The sequence below is a fragment of the Necator americanus genome, chromosome III (assembly GCF_031761385.1).
Source record: "Necator americanus strain Aroian chromosome III, whole genome shotgun sequence".
NCBI lineage: Eukaryota > Metazoa > Nematoda > Chromadorea > Rhabditida > Ancylostomatidae > Necator > Necator americanus.
The window spans coordinates 26,035,935-26,057,133 of record NC_087373.1 but is presented as its reverse complement, the minus strand read 5'-3'; the positions used below and the strand labels follow the sequence as shown (position 1 = coordinate 26,057,133).

The window sequence follows — 21,199 nt, the reverse complement described above, 5'->3', positions numbered from 1 at the left end:
TTGTAAGCTTGCGGACGACACTAATTTATTCCTGTAGTTCATATTATCGAACTATGCACATATTTCCCGAGCTCGCTGTGAAGGAAGTTTGTCTCTGGCGCCAATGCGAACTCTATGTGCTATTCTCAATAGGGCTATATTAGCTGCACCTTAATTATTGTAGATCAGATAATTTTAGGCAAGCAGGTAACAATCAGAGTCGTATACGCGGCCCGCCAGTAGCTAATTGAAAGTTTCATTTACATATATTGGTCGCATCATTTGCATTGGTTTCCTTTTCTTTTCGGAAGATTCGAGTTGCTGCATGCTACCTGTTTTCTGTTTGATTGTTTCGTACGAGTTTTCGTTCCAGCTGTTAGCTACTATTGCATGCATTTGTCACTTTATTTGTTTCAGGAGAAATGGTTGAAATAAGCGAAGAGTCATCTGAGCCTCTGGACGCTTCGTCCTCTAATAGGGCCTCAAGAGAACAATCTACCGGACCAACACAAACTACGTTAACGGTTTCGGTGAACGTTTCCGTTACTTTCTGCTTTCTTTTTCCAAATTTATTGATCCTTCAATGCTAATTATGGTCTTCGGTTGCAGCAGTACGTCTCCGAAAATTTGATGGAATGCTGCTTGCTTGTGACCAGACTGATGACATTATTCTTCTCATTATGCTACCTGCTACCATTCCTATCTCCTGTTGCACCGGAATCCGCCTACTACAAGGCATTTGCCGCTGGTCGGTGAAGTGTTTCTTCTTAATATTTGCTCAAGCTTCTCGGATGTGTGGTTGAAGTTCGTTCTTGAACAGCAGAGGGTGAGAGGGTGAAAGCATCACGGCTGGTGTCAACGGTGTGGAAGTTCCACATCTTTTGTAGTTTAGATATTGACAAAGATGACCCAGTTTTAACAAGTGAGAGTTCTCGAGGTCTTGAAAATTTTCCTTCCATCGAAAGTCAGCTGCTTCTACCTTATTTATAACATATGCTGCTCCAACCAAGAAGACTTACTGAAATGCATCCTAAAATTATCTGATCTACAATAATTAAGGTGCAGCTAATATAGCCCTATTGAGAATAGCACATAGAGTTCGCATTGGCGCCAGAGACAAACTTCCTTCACAGCGAGCTCGGGAAATATGTGCATAGTTCGATAATATGAACTACAGGAATAAATTAGTGTCGTCCGCAAGCTTACAATTTGGTTAATTCGTTGGAAGGACGTTAGAGGCTAATTCATCATACGAGTTTATAAATGCCGCCGCTTCACGACCTATTTACGGAATTAGTCGATTTGTTTGTATATTGGATATACTGTTACCAGTTCACTTGAGTCATCTATCAGTGGTTAAAAGTTACTTCTGCTTGAAAAGGATGATGTGGACAAGATAGGGTGTACTTGTCAAGATTTTTCATATTTAGGAATATGACTTACACGAAGATATTTTGGTTTAGTGTGGACAATTTTTTCTGCCCTTTCCATTTTGCAAATGTTTATTCTCTTTTGTCACTGTTTCTTCAGTGGACAAGAAAGGTTAATGTTGTATCGAATCTAGAGGTGACGGTAGATGGTATGCCTCTAGCTATGTGAATTGTGAATACATTGGAATTCACCATGATTTCTTCCACATCCAAACTGACCCGGCTTTGTCCCGAGTTCTCGAATGCTCCATATTTCAAGTAACTTGGTTGCGAACTTTCTCCTTTGCATGCTCGATAATTGGACATCTCGACATTTCGATTCTCAGAATTCTCGAAAGTTCAGCGTAATAGCTGTTTTCGGCAGATTTCAAGTGGTACATCTTTCGAATGACACAAAAATCAATTTGTTGAGAACTCTAGTCGTGCTGACACGATTGAGTACAATATGCATATAGCTGAAGATACTTATGTTTGCTCGCTTGACCATGACGCGTCTACAACAACTCATCCACTTCCCTAACTCAAATCTCCTTTTTTCTACGCCAATTGAACGTATTCTGTACCTTCCAGCAGTCCAAGCAAATCATGTGTTATGCGCGACGCAAATTTGTCATTCATGTAGTACATATTATCGCGCAAAGCACACAGTTTTCGAGTTCCTTTTCTTCTAGTTTTTAGCGTCAAAACAGACATTTTGAGAGTGTCGAATTCAAACTGTACATGTTCTTCCCAGTAGAACTGTGTTTGCATACATTTTAAACAATTCCAGAAAGCGTTTCAGCAACGCTTTTCTTGAGGAGCGCGTGTTGGAAACAGAGCTGCAGATCACTTTCAATTGATGAGTGCAATGAAATTGCATTTCTGTTTGAGGATTTTTACCTGTTAGTATTGGGTCGCTTTCAAAAATGTTTTAAATACAAAGCCTATGCAACTTCATCATCGACACTTTTTGGATATCCTTTTCCAATCTAGTGGGGAATGGTGTTTATAACCTCGGATACGTGATGGATTTGGGTCGAAAATCCATTCGCAGTGTCACTCAAGTGGCCGGTATCAGAGAAAGCTATTCTAACAACGTCATTGATTGATTTGAGAAGTATGCAATCTGGTTTCGAAAGTGTCTTGGTCGATTTGAAAATTGTCCATATTGATATTGAAGTTTAAAGTGAGAATAGTACAAGTATGTGCCCAAAAGCGTTGGGCATAAGTTCCTGAATATTTGAACAATATGTCATGGAACAGTAAGTATCTAGTCAGATATTCGAGCGCTGTTTTCTTCTGATTCAAAATTCTTGCAGCAACTTTAATTACGAGTTGTGGTTTTTACTTTTTTTCTGGTTATGATTGAGGAACGATTATTTCCACTGAACTTTCATACTACATTTACAAAAGCTTTGCTGGTAATAATCACTTTTTGCAGCTGCGGCGACGAACGCTTTACGCATGCAACAAAGGGTTGGTACTGTGTCATTTACGCGGGAATTCTTGGCTCGCCTACTTCTGGAGGATAGCTGTCACTATTTATTCTATGCAATTCTCTTCCTCACGTCTGCACCAGTTACCATGGCTCTGCTTTCGATCTCGCTTTTTGCGGCCCTTCATTCGGCTGCGCAACTGGTACGTCTAATTTTTTAGAATATTTGTGTTTGAGGTTTTGTTTCTCTTCAAATTTTTTTTCTGTGGAAACAGTACTGGAACGAGTGTAACTTCATTGTGACCAATCAATTCGAAACCGCTCTAGCGCCAACCAAGTCTTCTATACCCTCATAGGCGATAAATTGGTAGTAGTCTCGTCTGGGAGGATAAAAAACTGACATAACATGTCGGCGAGGTGTCGAAAGTCATCGCAATACGCGTTCATAAAACTTGAAATGACCCTGGATTCAGGTCGAAAGCGTAGGTCTATTCTCATAGGTATTGATCAACGCAGCGCGCTTTACCCTTTACTTGATCCGCTTTAGAAGCAGTCCTAAATTGCGATGAGTATGTGATTTAAGAACATAGTTATCATTTTCGCTCACCTACCCTTCCCTAACTTCATGATCATCTTTTTACAAAGATATCCTATAGGAATGGCCGGACAACATCCCACTTCTTTACCTCTATGAATTTTTGATCCTGATATGATTAATACTTTTTATCAATTTTGTCATACTTGAAGAAGTAGGAATTCAGTGCTTTGAGCCTAACACTAGTTTCAACATGGCTTTCGTAATCCTGTAAACCTTTTTCTATGCACACTAAGTCAATTTGCAGGAACTGGATTGGGTCGCTGGTTTTTGTCCAGGATTCCAAGCGCAGTTTTTCGAAAACCTGGAATGATTGCACATCAGAGTGTCTCCCAGTTACCATAACATGCGCATTTTCCTTTTTGTTTTCAATGAAATGTGCTGCTAACTTAATATAGGAGATCACGGAGTCATCGGAAATCAAATGTTTCAATAGTGCTGAACTATTATACCGAACCGCAAATTCATACTCGTTCAGATTTTGTGTATGACATTTCATTTAGACTTGCCTATTTAATATAATCTACTCAAACTAGCAACATTTTGAGACTAAGAATGTACTCTTGGGATAAATCGTGTTGCATCGGGGTGACGCATCGCGTACCCAGTGAAAACTTGCACTGACTCTTCTCAACAGAACGTGACAAGCTCCTTGGAGCTCTTTTCTTCTTGTTTTTCAGTTTTTTTTCTTTCATTTCGTGTAACAACCCATGAATAGGATTGCTTTTGTATTGCTTTGCAAGATACTTCTCCACTACTTTTGCTTTTCTCGTGCCTGTGTTATCTTAGTTAGTAGTTATTCATTTACTGTTACGTTTTTGTTGTGTAGTTGATCACGACTAGCATCCTTTATAGTCGCAATGCTAAGAGAACACTTCTTTGCTAGTTTAATAATTTCTTATTCGAGGACACTTTCTAAAGACATCATTTTCTAGGACTTGGATTTGTGCCCCACTTTCCATGATTGTGCATAGTTAGGGTTCTTTTAAAATAGCTTTTTTGGAGTTTCACAAGGTCGACTGTTAGAAAAAAATGCTAGTTGTACACGTTTATTAGAAGAAATGAAGGAGTAAGCGGCGGTCCCAGTGCCAACCAAGCCTTTGATAGAAAAATTGGCAAAGCTTGTCTGGGAGGATAGAAACACTGACCTGATCATCGGCTGTTCCTCCACCAAGTCATTTGTAGGAAATCACTGGTTCCAAAATTCAAGCGATTCTGAATTGAAGTGAACGCGGTGGTGTATCCCGAGTGGATTGGTATACCAAAGAGCTTATCCTTATCCTTATTAGAGGAGTAATCCTTACAAACTAAGATCTTAGAGGCACCGTAGGAGCAAGACGAACGAAACAAAACTTTTCTAAAACTATGTAATTCTGATGGTGGGCCAATGAACGATTTCACTGGGGATACGATATGGATTTACTCCGATACCATACCTTCTGTGACTGTAATTATTGTAGTGTCAAAACAACATGAAACATGGTACAGTTGCGCAAGCAACTGCGCTCGAACGATGCGGTGGAGCGTAGCGGTTAGGTGGAAGGACCCTCTCTAGCACCATTATCCGCTGCAGTTCGCAGTGGTCCCACCTCGATCCCAACCGCTTCCTCCGCCTCGAGCGCTTCGTTTTGACACTACTACACCTGAAATGGTATGACTCCTATGATTTCTTTCATTAGTAGTTGTATTGTTAATAAATGTTATTTATGGCGTATTAAAAAGGACAAGTGCGTCGTACTAGTAAGTGTTCACTCATCCCGTAAAGCTGACAGGGGTACATTTTTCAAAGCTGAATCTTTTCTGTCCAAATGCACGCAGATCCCATTGCAGTTCCAGTAGTTTATCCTCGAATAAGGCAATAAACCGTTCTAAATGTATAGAATTTTAGACGCCATTGTGAATTATGTTGTTTTAATCTGTTTTTCACAGTAGAATGTATTTTTAAGTCATCTTACCTGAATTATTTCAGGTAAAGTTGATGACAGCGGTTGGATATGGCGGTTCTAGATTCGCTTTCCATCTTTCTTCGCTTTGCCAGCAGCATACTGCAAACTGTCTCGGAATAATAGCTTGTGGAGAGATTTTTCTTATTCCAGTTTTGATTTCTATGATTTTTGTGTAAGTGTTTTCTTGCAGCAATTTGTTGGATTGATCGTTTTGCTTAATTCATTCTACAAAGTATAGTCGTACTATCCGGCAAATATGTTTACATATTTGGATGTTAGAAAAAAGTGGGACAATTAAGTAGTATCTGTCTTTTTTTAATATTCATTCGTCTACTGGTGTCAACAGACACATGGGATGACTTATCTGTAAAGCTTGAGTGTAATTTCAAACAAGGAGTGATTGAGCAACCAAAAAATCTTTTAGTAAGAGAAGTAATGAATTCCTCAAGAAAATCCTTCCAATTCAAATAGTAATAAATTATGTTCAATTCTATCTATATTTTATATTATATTTTATATTTATATTCAAATTTATGACGTTCTAATCTAAATAACGTTTTTTTTTTGTTTCACTTCGAAATAGATGTCCGTACGTGTTCTCTTATTCTAGAGTTAACATTTACAATTATAAGTAACTCCTTCTGACTCTCCTCATTTCTACTCTACCGTTTTTTTTTGTATCGATGTAGCAGTAAGTGGAGAGAAGTGCTGTATAATGTTGGCTAGTCTCACCATTTTTTCAGAGGGAAGGCTTCGCTCTTTGTGCCCTTTGTTTATTATCGCTTCTTAACATTACGGTACGCCTCTCGAAGGAATCCGAACACAAGGTATTTTCTGCTTTTTTTACTATGACCCATTGTGTGGTCAATATCTGTTTTCTTGGTGATTCCATAGTCGAATAGTTTGCTTTACAAGCTCAGCAAGAATTTGTTTGAAAATGTTCCATAAAAAAGCGAAACAGATAACAATGAGGTGTAACGTTTGTAAATTGAAAGCGAAAAGCTGCACTTACATATTTATCTACACTGAAATTCCTACGAGACCACTTTTGATTGGTCATTAGTTTCAGGACGAGATGAGAAGCTTATAACTGTCAACAAAGAAAAAGCCATTCAGTTCAGATTAAATGATCGGGGAAAAGGAGATTGCTTGACAGACCTCTTCAGTATCTCAGAAGTTCTGAGTATTGTGCGCTGCTATAACAGAAAAAATTAAGAATTTGTTTTACCTGCCAAAAAAAGCTTGAGAAAGGTTACTATTTAAGTTATTCTACCTTGGTGGCTATGCATCTAGTTCCAGATGAATGCCACATTCATGTTCCTCTTATCAATTAATGTTACAAAAGAATATGACCGAATGCGTGCAACCTCAGTGAAAGTGAATGGGATGAAGCCGTCCTCGGTCCTCCAGTGTAGCAGTGAACGTCATCCACTTAAACGAAGAAATAAGTTGACGAACTCTACTGGATGAATAGACGGAAGCGTGCCGAAGAACAAACGAAAGTTCTCATACTGTATGAAAAGGTTTAACATGTGCATACCTCATGAATGGAATCTCAGTTTAAAAGTTAACAACACACGTTTACAAACGAATGAAGATGAAGAGAAAACGGGAGAAAAAACATACAAAATGCCGATGGAGTTCTTTTGACTCTACGAGAATTATAGTCGCTTTTCAAAAGAGAAGATCCTCATCCTCATCAGTGCTCCGTTGACTTAACTGATGCATAACAAAAATTAATTATATACACCTAGTACCTAACTACACACTAGAAAGTAGTCATACTTTCTCAAAATAATTATGTGGTCACGTGGTGAGAAATCTGCATTATTATTTCGAATTTCAGGCAGGCGTTCGCGCAAATGCGCTACTCTTTGGATCAAGTGGCCGCCTCTCCAAATTGTCCTCAGATAATACGTTCGCTAATTTACAATTCTGTTGGTTTTATTTCTAGGTTAGCTCCCGCTTTGTAGTATTGGAGTACATGAGCTTTCTGAGTAATTGCTCATCAGCAATTTGCGATGCAGCTGTCTTAGTGTCGTGTTCGTGATCATATCAACATATTCAAAATATAGGTGATAGTGGACTTTCTTTACCTTACTCTTTCTCTTGCACTCTTTACAGTTATGTTTTATTCCTAGTTTTTCTTTTGTTGTTCATTGGAAAAAGGTGTTGTAGAGTTGGATGTAATAAATATTGCTGAAGGATCGTTCGGAACCAGCACTTAGAAAAAAAAACAACGCAAAACCATTTCTAAACTCCAATAAGTTGTTATAATTCAATTCTTTTTAGAAATTGTCAATACTCTGTTATCACATTGTGCAATTTTTCTTTGAAGAAGAATATGTGGGGCAAATCCTTGTGGAACATAATGCTAGAAGATGAATATGTAAAGTGCAGTGAAACTTTTGGATACACTTGCCTTAACATCAAAAGTCTTGATTAACACTATAGTCAGGTTAAAGCAACCTAGCGAAGTTACGGAATTGGTTGCATTTGCAGCAGCCTGGTAAGAATTCCAAGTCTAATTGGAGCTAGCGAGGGTCCGAGCGTGAGCGTCATTGTACTAGTATTCGGATCGTTTTGAACCGACTATATCTCTCATTTCCCCTCATTGCTGTTCGCTGTGTGATTTTCCTGTGCCGAATAGTTCACTGAGGCTTTCGACTTCTGCCTCGCTTGGTTCTAGAAGTCGTGCGCACTGGCGTTTAATCTAATTTTGATGCATCCGAGTCTGCCATTTTTGAAACGATTTGTTTTGGATTGTTCTTAAATGTCCTGGAAAAAGTTAAGGCTGTGACAAAACCAGTTTATTATGAACATACTACAATAGAAAATATACCTATATGAAACTATTCTTATTATAATCTTCATACAAATGAGGAGAAAAACGACATACTAGGTCTCAACTAAGTTGTTTTATAGGGAACAAAGGTCACCTCAGTTATTGAGACTGAACAGAACTGTTTTGTGATAGTGTGCCTGCGAGGTTTTTAGATGGAACCTTTATTTGCCTGACGTTTCGGATTTTTCGCCATCTTCAGAGGCCTAAATAGAGGATGACTAGAGTCTCACTATCACAAAACACAGACAGAATATGCCGAGATTTCAAGACAAGAGAACATTCGAACTACTAAATATTTAGTAGAAATAAGAAGTATAGACAATCACCTATGTTTTGATCATATTGGAAAAGAAATGAACATAAAATCTGTATTTTCAACACCTTAATATAGTCAGTGTCTCTAAGACAAACAGAAAGTTAATGAGAAAGAGCCTGCGAAACATTAAACAGATGCAGTATTAAGTATGCAAATAAAAACACACAAAAGCAAGCAATCAGATTTCTCGTTGACGTATTATTGCTAAAAGTGAAAGCACACTGCTCTTTAACGTACAGCGGAACCAGTTGTTGCGAACAGAAGTCGTATCACTTCTTCTTGTTCTTCGCAGAGATATCCATCACTTCTATATTAGAGCTTAAAAAAAGACAAAATGAAGTAGTGTAACTTTGCATTTGGAAACTATTATCATTGACCCCGATGATAGATAAGGGACGTGGTATAAAGTACCGTTGGCTCTTGTGGTTATTTTCGTCTCATAACGACTTATACCGTCCAAGAGTGCGGCAGACAACGCTCTGCCCACTCCTTCATTTCGATCATATTGCTGGCAACTGTTGCTCACCTATATTCATATAATAAACACATTCCACTGAACCACCGTTTTTGGTCTGTACAATTAGGGTGATATTCATAGAGAGATCTTAACACCAACATCTAATGGTAATGGTTCACCACTGAAAATGTTTTCTATGAGTGATGCTTTGTTTACTTTCTTAAGTAAATATTATCATCATATTAATAGTATATTATTATCTTGGAAATATTTGATTGCCTTACCTTTCTTCGTTCTCTTCTAAAAATGCCACTTTGACCGAACAACTGCTGCCAGATCACTTCATTAACCCTTTGTTTTGATATCTCATCCTGAGGTGTGGTATTTGGATTTCTTGTCTCTTCACCTTCTTGTGTAGACCCCAAATTCGGAAAAGCTCGTCCGGTCATGCAGGCTGTTAGCACTGCGTAAGAATCTACAAGCGAATTGTCAGAAGAACCCTCGAAGTATTGTACTTCGCCAGAAACTTCGTAAGATTAAGAAAAAAATTCACATACTTCTTAGTAAATCAGAGGCAAGATATGGCAGAACAGCAACCTTTCTGCTTCGAGTGGGCTGAAATTGCTATACATCTAGTAGTTTTTACGAGTAAATTTACAGAGAATTCTCGATCAATAAAAAGTGATGGGAACTTGGCTCGTAGTGGAAATTATCCGTCTAATAAGTGAACACGCTGTGTTTTTCAAGCAAACCGAAAATGTTAAATATGGGATCGCAAGACTGAGAAGTGTGTTTTACCTATCGACACAAATAAAAATCAGAAACCAAACAAGTGACAAATAATCACAAATATATTTTCACTATCAGCCAAATTCGAATTAAGGACAGTACTTATTGCGTTTTGCAATTCACGATAATTTTTTTCGTTTGTATGACAATAGAGGAAAGAGACCAGCGTAAATCAAATTTAGCAGAACAAAAAGTACTCGCTAAATGTTGAACTAATGGCCTATAAAAGTGCATCCGGAACTAACCTCTTGTTTTCGAAGAGAATATTTGGAAGAGCGACCCCTATCGCAGGTGGCCATGCTGTCATAGTTTTGATCTTCTTCGAGGATATCCCCGGACTTTTGTTTCTCAACACAGTGATTTAAGAAGGCCTTGCATTTCAGAAGTAGTGTCTTCTTGAAACGAATTATAAATTGTGGTTTTATAATTTGATAGTCTATAGAACCAGTAGGATTTCGAATAATCCTCAATCTCAATGGGGATACTTTCCTTTTTTCGTTCAATTTGACCTCAACAATGTCAGGATTTCCTGAGGCTTCTAACTGGCACTCTCGCAGAACAGCATTGGTTTTCTCGAGAACATTTTTGAAAATCTTTCTCTGTTTTTCCAGCTTTTTCAGCAGGTCAACTATCTTTGACGACTGTTTTGCTGAGATTTTTCCGGTGGAGTGCCTTCTTAGTGCATCAGAAGTTATTTCGTATCTTGGTCGTTTCTTCTGTAAGTTCTCCAAGCTGTCGCGAACCACATGAAGATGATTATCTCCGCAAACTTTCTGAAAATGAGAAAAGAGGTGAGGAATTCAATGTTCTCAGTAGTCACCTAACATTCTTGTGGTACATTAGCGACCAGCAAAGATAATTGCCTCTAAAAAAATTATATGACAAGAAGAACACAGCAGGACACACGACATTCTTCGAAGATGTAACTTACTTGCAACCAATTCGACAGCGTTGAAAACTCATCGTATTCAATCAACAGGAAGTAATAACTTTTTTAACTACGAGAATAGATATTAATTGAGGTAAGCAAATAAGCAAGAAATGAAGATCTGCACCTCAGTCATAGAACTAGTTTTGAGGACAGCTGGGATGTAGAAAGTGAGAACATCTGAGAACACACCTTCCTTCCCTCATTAACATCGTGTACTCTAAAATCTTCACGTTCATCTAGGTCATTTTCGGTCTCTCCAACATCTTTTGATATAATTTGCTTGTCCAGACAGTTATTCTCTGCGTTATGGCTTGAAACATGTTCCGTACCTCAAAAAAGTAAACAGCTTGTGCACTTCAAGACGAACCGCGAAGCACTAGTTTGCTTTCTTTGCAAACAACTCGTCATCATATAAAATGACTGTGAATAAAAATGTAACTTACCACTTTTAGGGAAACCTTCCTGCACTATATCGAACGGCTTTCTTAATTTCTTTTCACGATAATCTTTGTGCTGTTTCGGAGGTGGAGAAAGCGGGGATGAGATACTCTGTGGCGCATAGAATGATGAAAAAAGAGGAAGGACAGAATATAGAAAAACCAACATATGATAAATGATATCTTTTTAATAAGAATAGATTCTTGAGAAATTGAAGCTCTTGTGCTACTTGAGAAGTAGAAGCGAAACTGAGAAGTAGAAGCGAAACCTATAGCGAATTTTTCATATACAATGCAGACATCCCATACTAATCTTATCTAGCCCCAGCTTCCGTGTTTGATCTGACCGTACTGGCCTGCAGCCAGCTGGGCATAATGGGACGCAGTGTGTGTCTCACGTAGGAATAGCGTGTTTATTGCTACAGCGGTTCGTGTACGCGTAACTCCCAGGACCAAACGCCAAAGATTCACCGTGTGGAACGAATAAGCCAGATACATCAATATAAGAACAATTCTGCACATTTTTTCTCCCTACCTTATTGAAACTAGCTTTGACTAAATGTTAATAGAGTGCAACTACGGTGGAAGGATGTGCTTTTTATTTTTTGACTCTGAGAATTAACATATTTATTCAGAGGTATAAAATAGGAACTAAAAGCTGTGATCCTAAATGCACTGCTTTCCGCATCTCCATTGAAGCAGAAATTGGTCCAGGAACAATAAGCAGGACGATATGTTTGAATCGTGATCCACAACTGCCCCTCTTCCAGGGCAAAGAGCTATTCCTTTTTCGGGTTGTCCGCAACGATATTTTTTTTCCTGTGTGAGATGTCTTTGTGAACCTCAGTAATTGAAGCATACTTAAGCGCTTTACAAAGAAAAAAAAAGCATGAGAAAACCGAGGAAATTGAGATAAATTCTTCACGGGACTGACGATCTTTTAGATCGCCATGTACCATTGAAAGTACTTGCCTCGATCTATAGAAAAACGACGGGTGAAACGGGGTTTTTCCCTAAGTAAAGCGCTCCACCCTTGTGCACACTTTTCACCCACCAGCAAGTTGCAAGATCAATGAGGTCTCCTAAGTAGGATACTCAAGTAAAACCAATGAATAGGCTGCTGATGGAACCGGAGCATGTAATCACAAGTGGCGCATTCTAACGTACTTTGTAGGAAATAAAGCAGTTCCTTGGCATTTTTTCAGGAAGATCAAGAGGAGTTAAGTGGGTCCATACTAGTAATCTACATCCCTCGAATTCTAAATTAGCCCACAATGACACCGACATAGTCAGTTTCGTGATGCACCGCCTTCAGCCTCTAGGGGTAATTGACGATGATCTGATCACTGATGTACGTACTCCGTAGATGATATTTCCCAGCAGCGATGGATTCCACTATTTTTTCGCGTTTTCGCTGCAAACTCACCACCTAGGATTTGCGAAATGTGACTAAAACTGCAAGGATTTTTGATTGCGGATATCGGTATGTCGCATCAATCAAACATTGACATTGTTGATTTATTTTCGCCACATAGATGGTGGGAACGTGATAGCCAAAGTTTTTTTTCTTACATATACTGATCACGCTTTTACATCCGCCAATGTCAACTTCAGTCCTTTCTAGGCTGATCTATAGAACTTTGGGATAATCTACAGGAAGACTCTTTTGTGAGCTTGGTATTTAGGTATATAATAGGCGTACTTGCTTTCTCACATTGGTATGTGTGTTTGAAAAAAGTGTTATAGCCGGACCAAAACGACATGAAACCCAGTCCAGTTGCGTAAGGCTCGAAGCGTTGAGGTGGAGCGTGATGGTTAGGCTGCTCACAGAATTCACAGCCTTAGGATTGAGGGAGTACCGTTGCTAGCATCGGTCATCGCTGAGTTCATAACAGTTCCGCCCCGATCCCAACTGCGGGCTCCACACTGCTTGAAGCTTACGTAACTGCGCCGAATTTCATGCCCTTTTGACTTCACTATCCCACCGGCCGGTGAGGCTGGCAGCTCGCGGTGGTTCAGTATAGCTCGTACACTTTGCTACAGTGTACTTGAAATTTGTTATCAATGTAGTGCTGTTATCAGTGCTCTTTAGCAACAACCTGATATAAAATAGATGAAATGATTCCGGTGGAACAATTTGCTGAAAATTTGGCCAAGCTTACGGTTAAAAGGTTGGAGCACTTCAAGTGTGCAGCTATCATATCCTGAGGATGCTATCGTATACCTCGCTCCCTTGCATCTTCTTTGCGAGACGATGAACAAAAATACCTAAACTCACGAGCAACTGCTCACAATGTGCCAAAAAGAGGAAAGGTATTTTACTGCGGAAATTTGATTCCTCAGTCTTGGAATCGTTATTAAAAAATAAGACAAACTTGGATGGGAGTTGTTTCAAAGTGTTTTCACACTTTCTAAACGTAGTGAAGCTTATGTAATGTCGTTCGCATCCACAGTAATTCTGAGAAGAAAGGGTGATTCGTCTACCTTCACACAGCATTTCCATATCCAGTCCATAGTGAGACGTTTCAAAAGCACGTATTGTCCAAAAACAACCCAAATTTCCAAATTTGGCCCATTTTTTCGGAATTTCAAAGATGCCAGAATATCAGAGGGTTAAGGAGCCGGAATTTGGGAATTTGCGTATTCTTAATCAATTCTAATTCTTAATGCATTTGTCGGTTTTTAGATTCATCGTAAACGACGCATTATAAGCCAATCATCCACAATTTTTTTTTGGCTGGGAAGGTATACTGAGATATTGCGCAATGTATTTGTTGTTTCTTCCTGATCATTTAGGTTTAAAAACACTACGAAAGATCAAACCCCAAAGTGTCTTGAGAACATTAGTTCTGTTAAGCAGCGAGTTTCTGGTAAACAATGAATTGTAAGATGGAGCTTTGATTCACTGAGTATTGTGATTGCTTATTCTTTCGAATACTAATTTATTAACTAGCACACTTATTTGTCCAAAATGTGGCTACTCTTGCCGCAAAACATTGTCTGCTTTAATCCCGAATGTGCATTGGGAGAACAAACACTATATTTCGCTGAACTTCCTGAGTTAGCAAGATGTTATTTATTAAGTAAAGCTTTCAAGTTATATAATGTGAAACAAAAAAAAAGAACCGTTAAATCCTCATATTCAAGACTTATTTGAGAATAGAGCAAGAAGAGTAGATTGATAGACACAAATATGATGAAATACCTTAACTTCTGTTTCAAGATTCTCCTGTGGAGAAGCTGCAGGTACCAGTGGTTTTACAAATCCGACGGAATATGCAGATGCTTCAGAAAAAAGAGGGAAATGTTTCCTAAAAAAGCCGAATCTTTTGCAAATAAATCAAAGGAATTGTCGTCGGTTTTTTTTCACATCTCGTTGAAATATGTTCAATGTACTGCACTCGAACTAATGTTCCTAGCGGATTCGAAGTTCGCCGATTTTTTCGAGTTGTCTTATTCTTTTTTCAGCGATGAGTCATTTCCGCTAAACTTTAGGAAGCATTTCCATGGAATATGATATAGTCTGCAGAGAATGCACTGATTCTGGGCCAATCCAGTCACAACAGAATTATTCTTCAAAAATATTAAATTTTGGCTAGACCTTCAACAGTATGACACTGAGTTAAGTGGAAGCTCTGGTCAAAACTTCCTTTGTTCGTGGTCTCCGCTCTGCGAAAGTTTTAGGGGAACTTTGAGGGCACAAAGTCGCTCTATTAAATGATATATCAAAAGCGAACTATGTTTCCCAATAATCGGATTCCAAGGAACTCTTCTTCACAGGTTTCGGAATTTTATTTATTCGGAGCTTCAAACGTCGCAAAATCTGAGCAGATCAAACGTATACTTGGACCACCCAGAAACGACCTCCTACCGTCTTTATGTTCTGATTCTCTAACATATTCGCTCATGTAGCGATTGAAAATAAGATAGAATGAATAAATAAAATAAAAGTCATAAATAATGAACAATAGGTTAAGTAAATACAGATGGATAAAATAAATTTACAGCATTTACGTGCGATTTGGAAGTGATTTTAGCGCCGAACACTGATCATTTGGGAGCAAGCACAGGACTGGTGCGGATTTTGATAGAATGGGATAAACACATGGTGAAAAAAAAATCCAGAAAGGCAAGTAAAGGTGCGTTTCTGGATTTTCTGGATGTAAAGGAAAGTCTTCATCGAGCTATAATTTTCAGATGTTTCCTGGTCTTTTTGAAGGGAACCTGGAGAAAAAGGAAATTTCAGCAAACTTCCCAGCTTCTTCACAACTAATTTTTTTAATAATAACTAATTCAAAAATCCTCTTCTATAACATATTTCAAACTGAATCAGACTTTAAGGCATGAGTTGAGTAACTGGACTTTGTTCGAAGTCGCATACATTCTGACCCGCAACCGAAATTTTCTCACTTCTCCTGGTTACACGCTCCTACGCTAGTGCGAATGAAAAATCCGCCGCATCATTCGAAAGAAAATGAAGCATCTTTGACTTCGAATTTCTATTTGTGTGGGTATCCTGGTTCTCTCTAAAGCTAGAACAGGAGTGAAGACCTTGAGTTTTTTCAACTAGGTTCCAAAAAAAAAAAAAAAAAAACTAGGAAAGGCAGAAACAAAAAAAAACATGCAGAGATATGGATAAAATCTGCGTCTAAAAATTCATAAAATTGTACTGCATACTGTGCACGTCGTTATTCGACAACTCGTGCAGCCTACTTTGCAGTAATTTTACTCGCATTTTGCTCTTCTCGCATAGTAATGACATCAAAATCCCTTCTTTGCGTGATAATATGAAAAATCAGCAGAGATGGGAAATTTCCACATTTTTTTGCGCTGAACGCAAAAACCTCTCTTCCGCCTAGTCTGAATTGATCCTTGATTTTTAGTGAAATTAGCGTTTCACCGCGATGCGCCAACAATTTACAAGCGGTTTTGTCAGAAAGGAAATGGACTTTGCTTCCTTCGGTCCTACCTACGGTACGGTAGTGATGAAAAGGTAATTTTTTAACTACAAATATCGAGTAACATCCTTTACGACCCATCTCTTGCTCCCCGCCTCTTACGGTCTCTGTTGGAGAAATCCCAACGTACGTTTGACCCTCTCCGGAACGTAGGAAATAAGAAGTTAAAAAAGTTGAATATTATTAAATTCAAAAATGCGACTAGAAAAACCTGGACATTACTTGGACCAAGGTAATCGCTCAAATTAAAGCAGCAGATTATTCATAGAAATTTTGAAATTTAAAAATTTGCAGGACCTTATCATTTATCATTTCATTTCAAGTCATAACTAGTCAACAAATACCCAGAGGAGAAAGAAGTACTTCTTAGAGACCTTTGTAATCCTCACATTAAAATCGTCTCTTCTTTTACTTGGGAAGATTTTTCGTCAACATCGGCAGGGCTTTCTTGACGAGGAAATTCAATGCGGGAAAGGTGACTTCTGCTAGCTGACGTGTTAGGAAACACTGGCGCCTGTAATCAGTCCTACACAGTGTGGTTCAGAAAGAATGCAGATCCTGGCTTTGCAAACTATATCCTGTAAGAAATATTGTGATTTTTACTGTTTATCAGAAAAACAAAATAAACTTTTTAAAAAAGTTTCACAAAAGTATTCTGACGAAATTACTCTCTGTGAAACAAAAGTTTGTGATTGAAGAAGTGCTGAAAATTGGGACAGAAATTCTAGGAGACATTTTTTAAAGAATTCCATTTCCTTCATACGTTGCTCTGAGCATCTTATCAATTTCCCCATCTACTCTGAACATCAGCTTTAAAATAATTGTTGTATCATTCGTCTATTGGGGCCGCGTATTCAAGTCTGATTCCTACTTTCTCGTGGTGGCTCTCCTTCTACTGAACGCAATCAGGAATCTGAGTATGCGCCTTACGAGCGTACGAGATGTATAACATGCACTCTTTTATAACGTAAGTTCCCCAAACGTTGCAAAAAGGTGTTGTACTCCAGAACAGGATATGGAACAGCGACAGATGGACAGATTCTATGCGAGCTTCAATAGAGTCAAGTCAAAATCCCTCTATTCAATATTAATGGAAAAAACCTTGGTAATCTCGACAAAAGAAAAATCTACTCACAGCACTGGTATATAGAATATTCCCAGTAACGCTTTATACACAACAACTTTGAGCTTTGTAACTTCTTGGTTTCGCATGCGTTGTTTAAAGGCAACGTATCATGAAATGGAAGCAGCACGGATACCCCGGGGAAAGCGCAAAGTGTGAATTACGTGTGGGTAGATTATGGAAACCAGCGTGTCCCCGTTCAACTTCCCCTACACGTTATCAAAAACGACTTGGAAGACAGCGTTATTTTCTACGAAATGAAGCACCAACGCCCCGCATCCACGAATGAGCGATCAGTGATGCCTCCTCACCAGCCCATTCCAGTAAAAGCAATGAAAAGGGTGATGAGAGGACAGGACGTGCATAAGTGTGTGCGTTCTAACGTACTTAGCAGGAGCAAACGCTGTTTTTACGTCGTATTTTAGGACGGATTATAGCACTAGAAGTGCAGGGAGAAGGTTCAGGCAGATTTAGTTTAAGACTTTATAACTATTCCTCTTTCTGTACTCTACCTTTTGTAATTTAAGTTATTGCTTGCATCATTAGATATAGTTCAATTACTCAAGTTTGAGGTTGGACGTAGGAAGAGCCGCGTGGCAGCATATATCCGCATATGTCCGTATCACTGACTTGACGTGATCGGCGGAGAGGAGAGGAGAGGGGGGATGTTATGGCCTGACGCGGCTATCTTCGCCGGGATTTGGCGTCCTCGAATATATCCGAGCCATTCCTGTTCGATCTTCAGCTGAAGCTCGCATAGAATCTATCCTTCTATCGCTATTCTATAAACGGCAAAACTTTACGTCTCGACTGAACTGCTTGTCAACGCCAAGTCCTCTGATTTTCTTTTACCATCTCCATCCAGAAATTTTTTTTCAAATCCACTTTGAGCCTGAGGGCATCCTCAAGACAACTTGGGCAAATTGATCAGACTACCTCCTTATAATCTGACAAAAGAAGGAAGAATGGTTTTCTATGACTACTTCAGAAGGCCGGACAAGATGTTAATATTTTCTACGTGTCATTCGCCAGTACGTCATACATATTCACTTCCAAGTGAAGTTATTTGTTGTGGCACTCCATCGACCAAATAGCCTAATAGTCGTCAAAACAGCTTTCTCTCCATACACTAAAACTTCTCTATTACCGTCGACGGAGCTGTCCAAGTCTCCGATCCGTACATCGTGATAGCGCGAACAGCGGATAGGTAGACTCGCAGCTTGATTTCATTGGCGATGAGGGCCGACTACAAGCATTTGGTCAAATATTTGACTGCTGAATAGGCTCTAGCACAACTTAGGCTTTAGCGGCTTTAGCGCTTGAACATCTCTCTCTCATAGCTACCATCGTTTTTTAGCATACACCCCAGAAGTCATCCACAAGTTTAACAGGTTCTCCGTCCACCCTGATTCTTTCGCTCCGCTTGAAGCGAATATTACCAGATGGCCTACTCAAGATCTAGAAGGGGAAGTGCAGACGGCGCTAAAACGACATCGACGGAACACTGCTCAACTGCATTATGTCAAAGTTGAACAAAGGGAGTCCCGCCACGCCCTTTGTCTCACTCACTTCTCACGGAAGAGGAATAGATTTCAGTATTTCGCGGTAATTTCACTTTCTTGGCCAGATTCTTTCATTTTTTGGAGACATACCAGAACCTCCGACTCGGTCTGTGGTTCTTCATAGACTGCAATGTACATCAGTCGTTGGACATGGTCGAGTTCAAGCACATTGAGCTTGTCGTTTCAGCAAAATGTTGACATGCATGCTCTACGTTGCTCGTTATATTGGTGGCCTCGCCGATAGCGACTCCGCTGGAAGTGTTGAGGACAGGCGAACATTTCTTCATTTTGACTCTCTACTGGCTCAGTAGAGCATAGTGAGCGAGAGCGGGGTTCCTCCCATGGTATTTCAAACTCTTTCGCTCTTGATGTTCGTTTTTGCGACCATGTTTCAAATGACGACACAACCTCCTCTTGCGCTTCTCGTGGCTGAAGTCACCAGTAGTGAGGGCAACACATGCAGAATTGTAGGTGGATATTGTCTTCGCAGATGCAAAGGCGAACTTCTTCCTCGTGCAGAGAAAACGCTCCCGGTTTCAGCACCAGCGTCTTGAATGCATTTAGTAAAAACATCAGCGTCGTCCACTCTCTTCCTCGTTCGTAATCCAATATTTATCGACACCCTTTGACGGAAATCCTTTCTGCATTTTTCGCCCTTAAGGCCTGCAAAGTAGAGATTCGGTTGAAATCCATGAGTACTTTCCCGGAACCTTATTATCAAGCCTATGAAAACAGGGTGGTGGTTGGAATCGAATGCGACATCCCAAACAGCTATATATTTTCGGACACCTGGCAAAAGGATTCTGCATTTTTCGTCCTTGAGGTCTGCAAAGTAGAGATTCGGTTGAAATCCATGAGTACTTTTCCGGACTTTTTACTTTGTCCTTTGTCAGAACGTAGTCGAGTTGAAGCTTAAGTCGGCATCTTCCGTTTTTGCTGCTTTTCTGGCGTCAAAAGGTTGTCTCTTACTAAGGAAGCTGATAGCGTCCTCTCAAAAGTTGATGCAATGATGAGGTTAGTCCGTTCGTGAATTTCTATCAAACGACTTCCGTTGTCCGTCGTTTGCTTCACATAATAATTTCATAAACTTGGATATGAACGTGTTGAGTTCATCACAAAATGCGTTGTTGTTGTAGCCCTCAGTCGTTTCGGTAGGTCCGTAAGCACTTACTATCTAAAGTTTGAGTCCTCTGCGATTGTACAAAGGTGCAACGTTGATCCAAAATCCATCACCAGGTTGTTGTAGTCATTCCTCAAAGCTACTGCGCAGCCTTATAACTTTTTTTCATCAGCATCGTCGCAGTTGATAGCGGTTTTCGATATTGATGATGGGACAATTGCTGATGCGTGTTTCCTGCAATGAAGCAAGCGGCACATGCAGATATCGCACAAGTCTGGACAGCACGTCTTCCTGCAGTTCACTTGGTAGAGACCTGCGGTTCAGTTTTACGAGACGGTTGTTGGTTGCCAAAAATCCCATGTTTCCTGAGGCATTCGACTTCTCAGGGTATGGGAGGTGTCTGCATCAGTAGCTCGCATATATATATATATATATATATATATATATATATATATATACGTATATATATATACATACATATATATACACATAATTATCGTCGAATCTATGGCTGGTTTCACACTGATAATGATGAACAGAGTAATAATTATTATAAAACAGTACCGATGGCATGGCTTCTATCGATCGGACCTGTCTCAAGTACTCATACAGTTCATAATAATTCACTTTCATGTAGTTGAATGTCTTCTTGACATCAGCCAGTGACGGACTTGTCTGGCCTCCTATGGTATAAAAGCGACTAAACAAGTTAACAAGTGTCCTCAAACGAGTTCCAAAGACGGGGTGATAGCACGAAAAAGAGTAACTCACGTTGGTCCATGTAGTACTGCAGATTTGATGAAAATCTCTTCAAATACAACCTCATGATATCTGACATAGCATCAACACAGATACTGCTTGTCTGAGTGAAACCGAGTTGAGCTAGGCATCGTGCAGTACTGCACCTAATCTGAAATGCTCTCGTTCACAAATTTTCGTCATAGTTGGGATGCTGCTGTGTAGGAGAAGGCAAATCAAAAGAATTGAGTACACTTATTTGCTCTACTCGGTCGACCTAGAATCAGAGTCAAATGGGTAGTGAAGGAACGATTCCCTAGAAAACAACTCTTTTCCATACCCTGCTCACTCCCACTCACCTTACCCTCCTTTTATGTTCTCTGATATATTCATTCATGTAAAAATTGAAATCCACGGATCTCCTTCACTAGAAAGATCACAGCCGGTTAGTCGCGAAGCTACCTGGCGCGTCCCAGGGTGGCCGAGAGGGGGCTAATCACAGACCAAAAGCAACCTTGTGCTTGCCCAGAGACGCGAGTGGATTCAGGGGATGGACTCC

The 21,199-nt window shown here is 39.5% G+C and overlaps 2 protein-coding genes across 3 annotated transcripts; one reads left to right on the top strand and one right to left on the bottom strand.

Annotated features, from left to right (window-relative positions):
• Nucleotides 1-401: 401 nt before the first annotated feature.
• RB195_010946 (uncharacterized protein) lies at nt 402-7,337 on the top strand (the record flags this gene model as incomplete). The annotated part of the gene is made up of 6 exons (XM_013443313.2): nt 402-509; nt 589-727; nt 2,830-3,026; nt 5,388-5,536; nt 6,108-6,191; nt 7,211-7,337. 6 exons carry the CDS (start codon nt 402-404, stop codon nt 7,335-7,337), a joined length of 804 nt encoding a protein of 267 aa, XP_013298767.1.
• Nucleotides 7,338-8,837: 1,500 nt separating this feature from the next.
• On the bottom strand, nt 8,838-21,037 carry RB195_010945 (uncharacterized protein; the record flags this gene model as incomplete). Of its 2 annotated transcripts, XM_064192157.1 has the most annotated exons (11): nt 8,838-8,843; nt 9,267-9,457; nt 9,540-9,597; nt 10,017-10,544; nt 10,892-11,031; nt 11,146-11,251; nt 14,345-14,450; nt 16,487-16,611; nt 20,467-20,585; nt 20,674-20,812; nt 21,005-21,037. In XM_064192157.1, the coding sequence occupies 11 exons, from the start codon at nt 21,035-21,037 to the stop codon at nt 8,838-8,840; spliced, it is 1,551 nt and encodes a 516-aa protein (XP_064049740.1). The 2 variants fall into 2 exon arrangements, with proteins under 2 accessions (XP_064049740.1, XP_064049741.1); XM_064192158.1 differs by lacking the exon at nt 21,005-21,037 and having other exon boundaries at nt 20,674-20,740.
• Nucleotides 21,038-21,199: the final 162 nt, after the last annotated feature.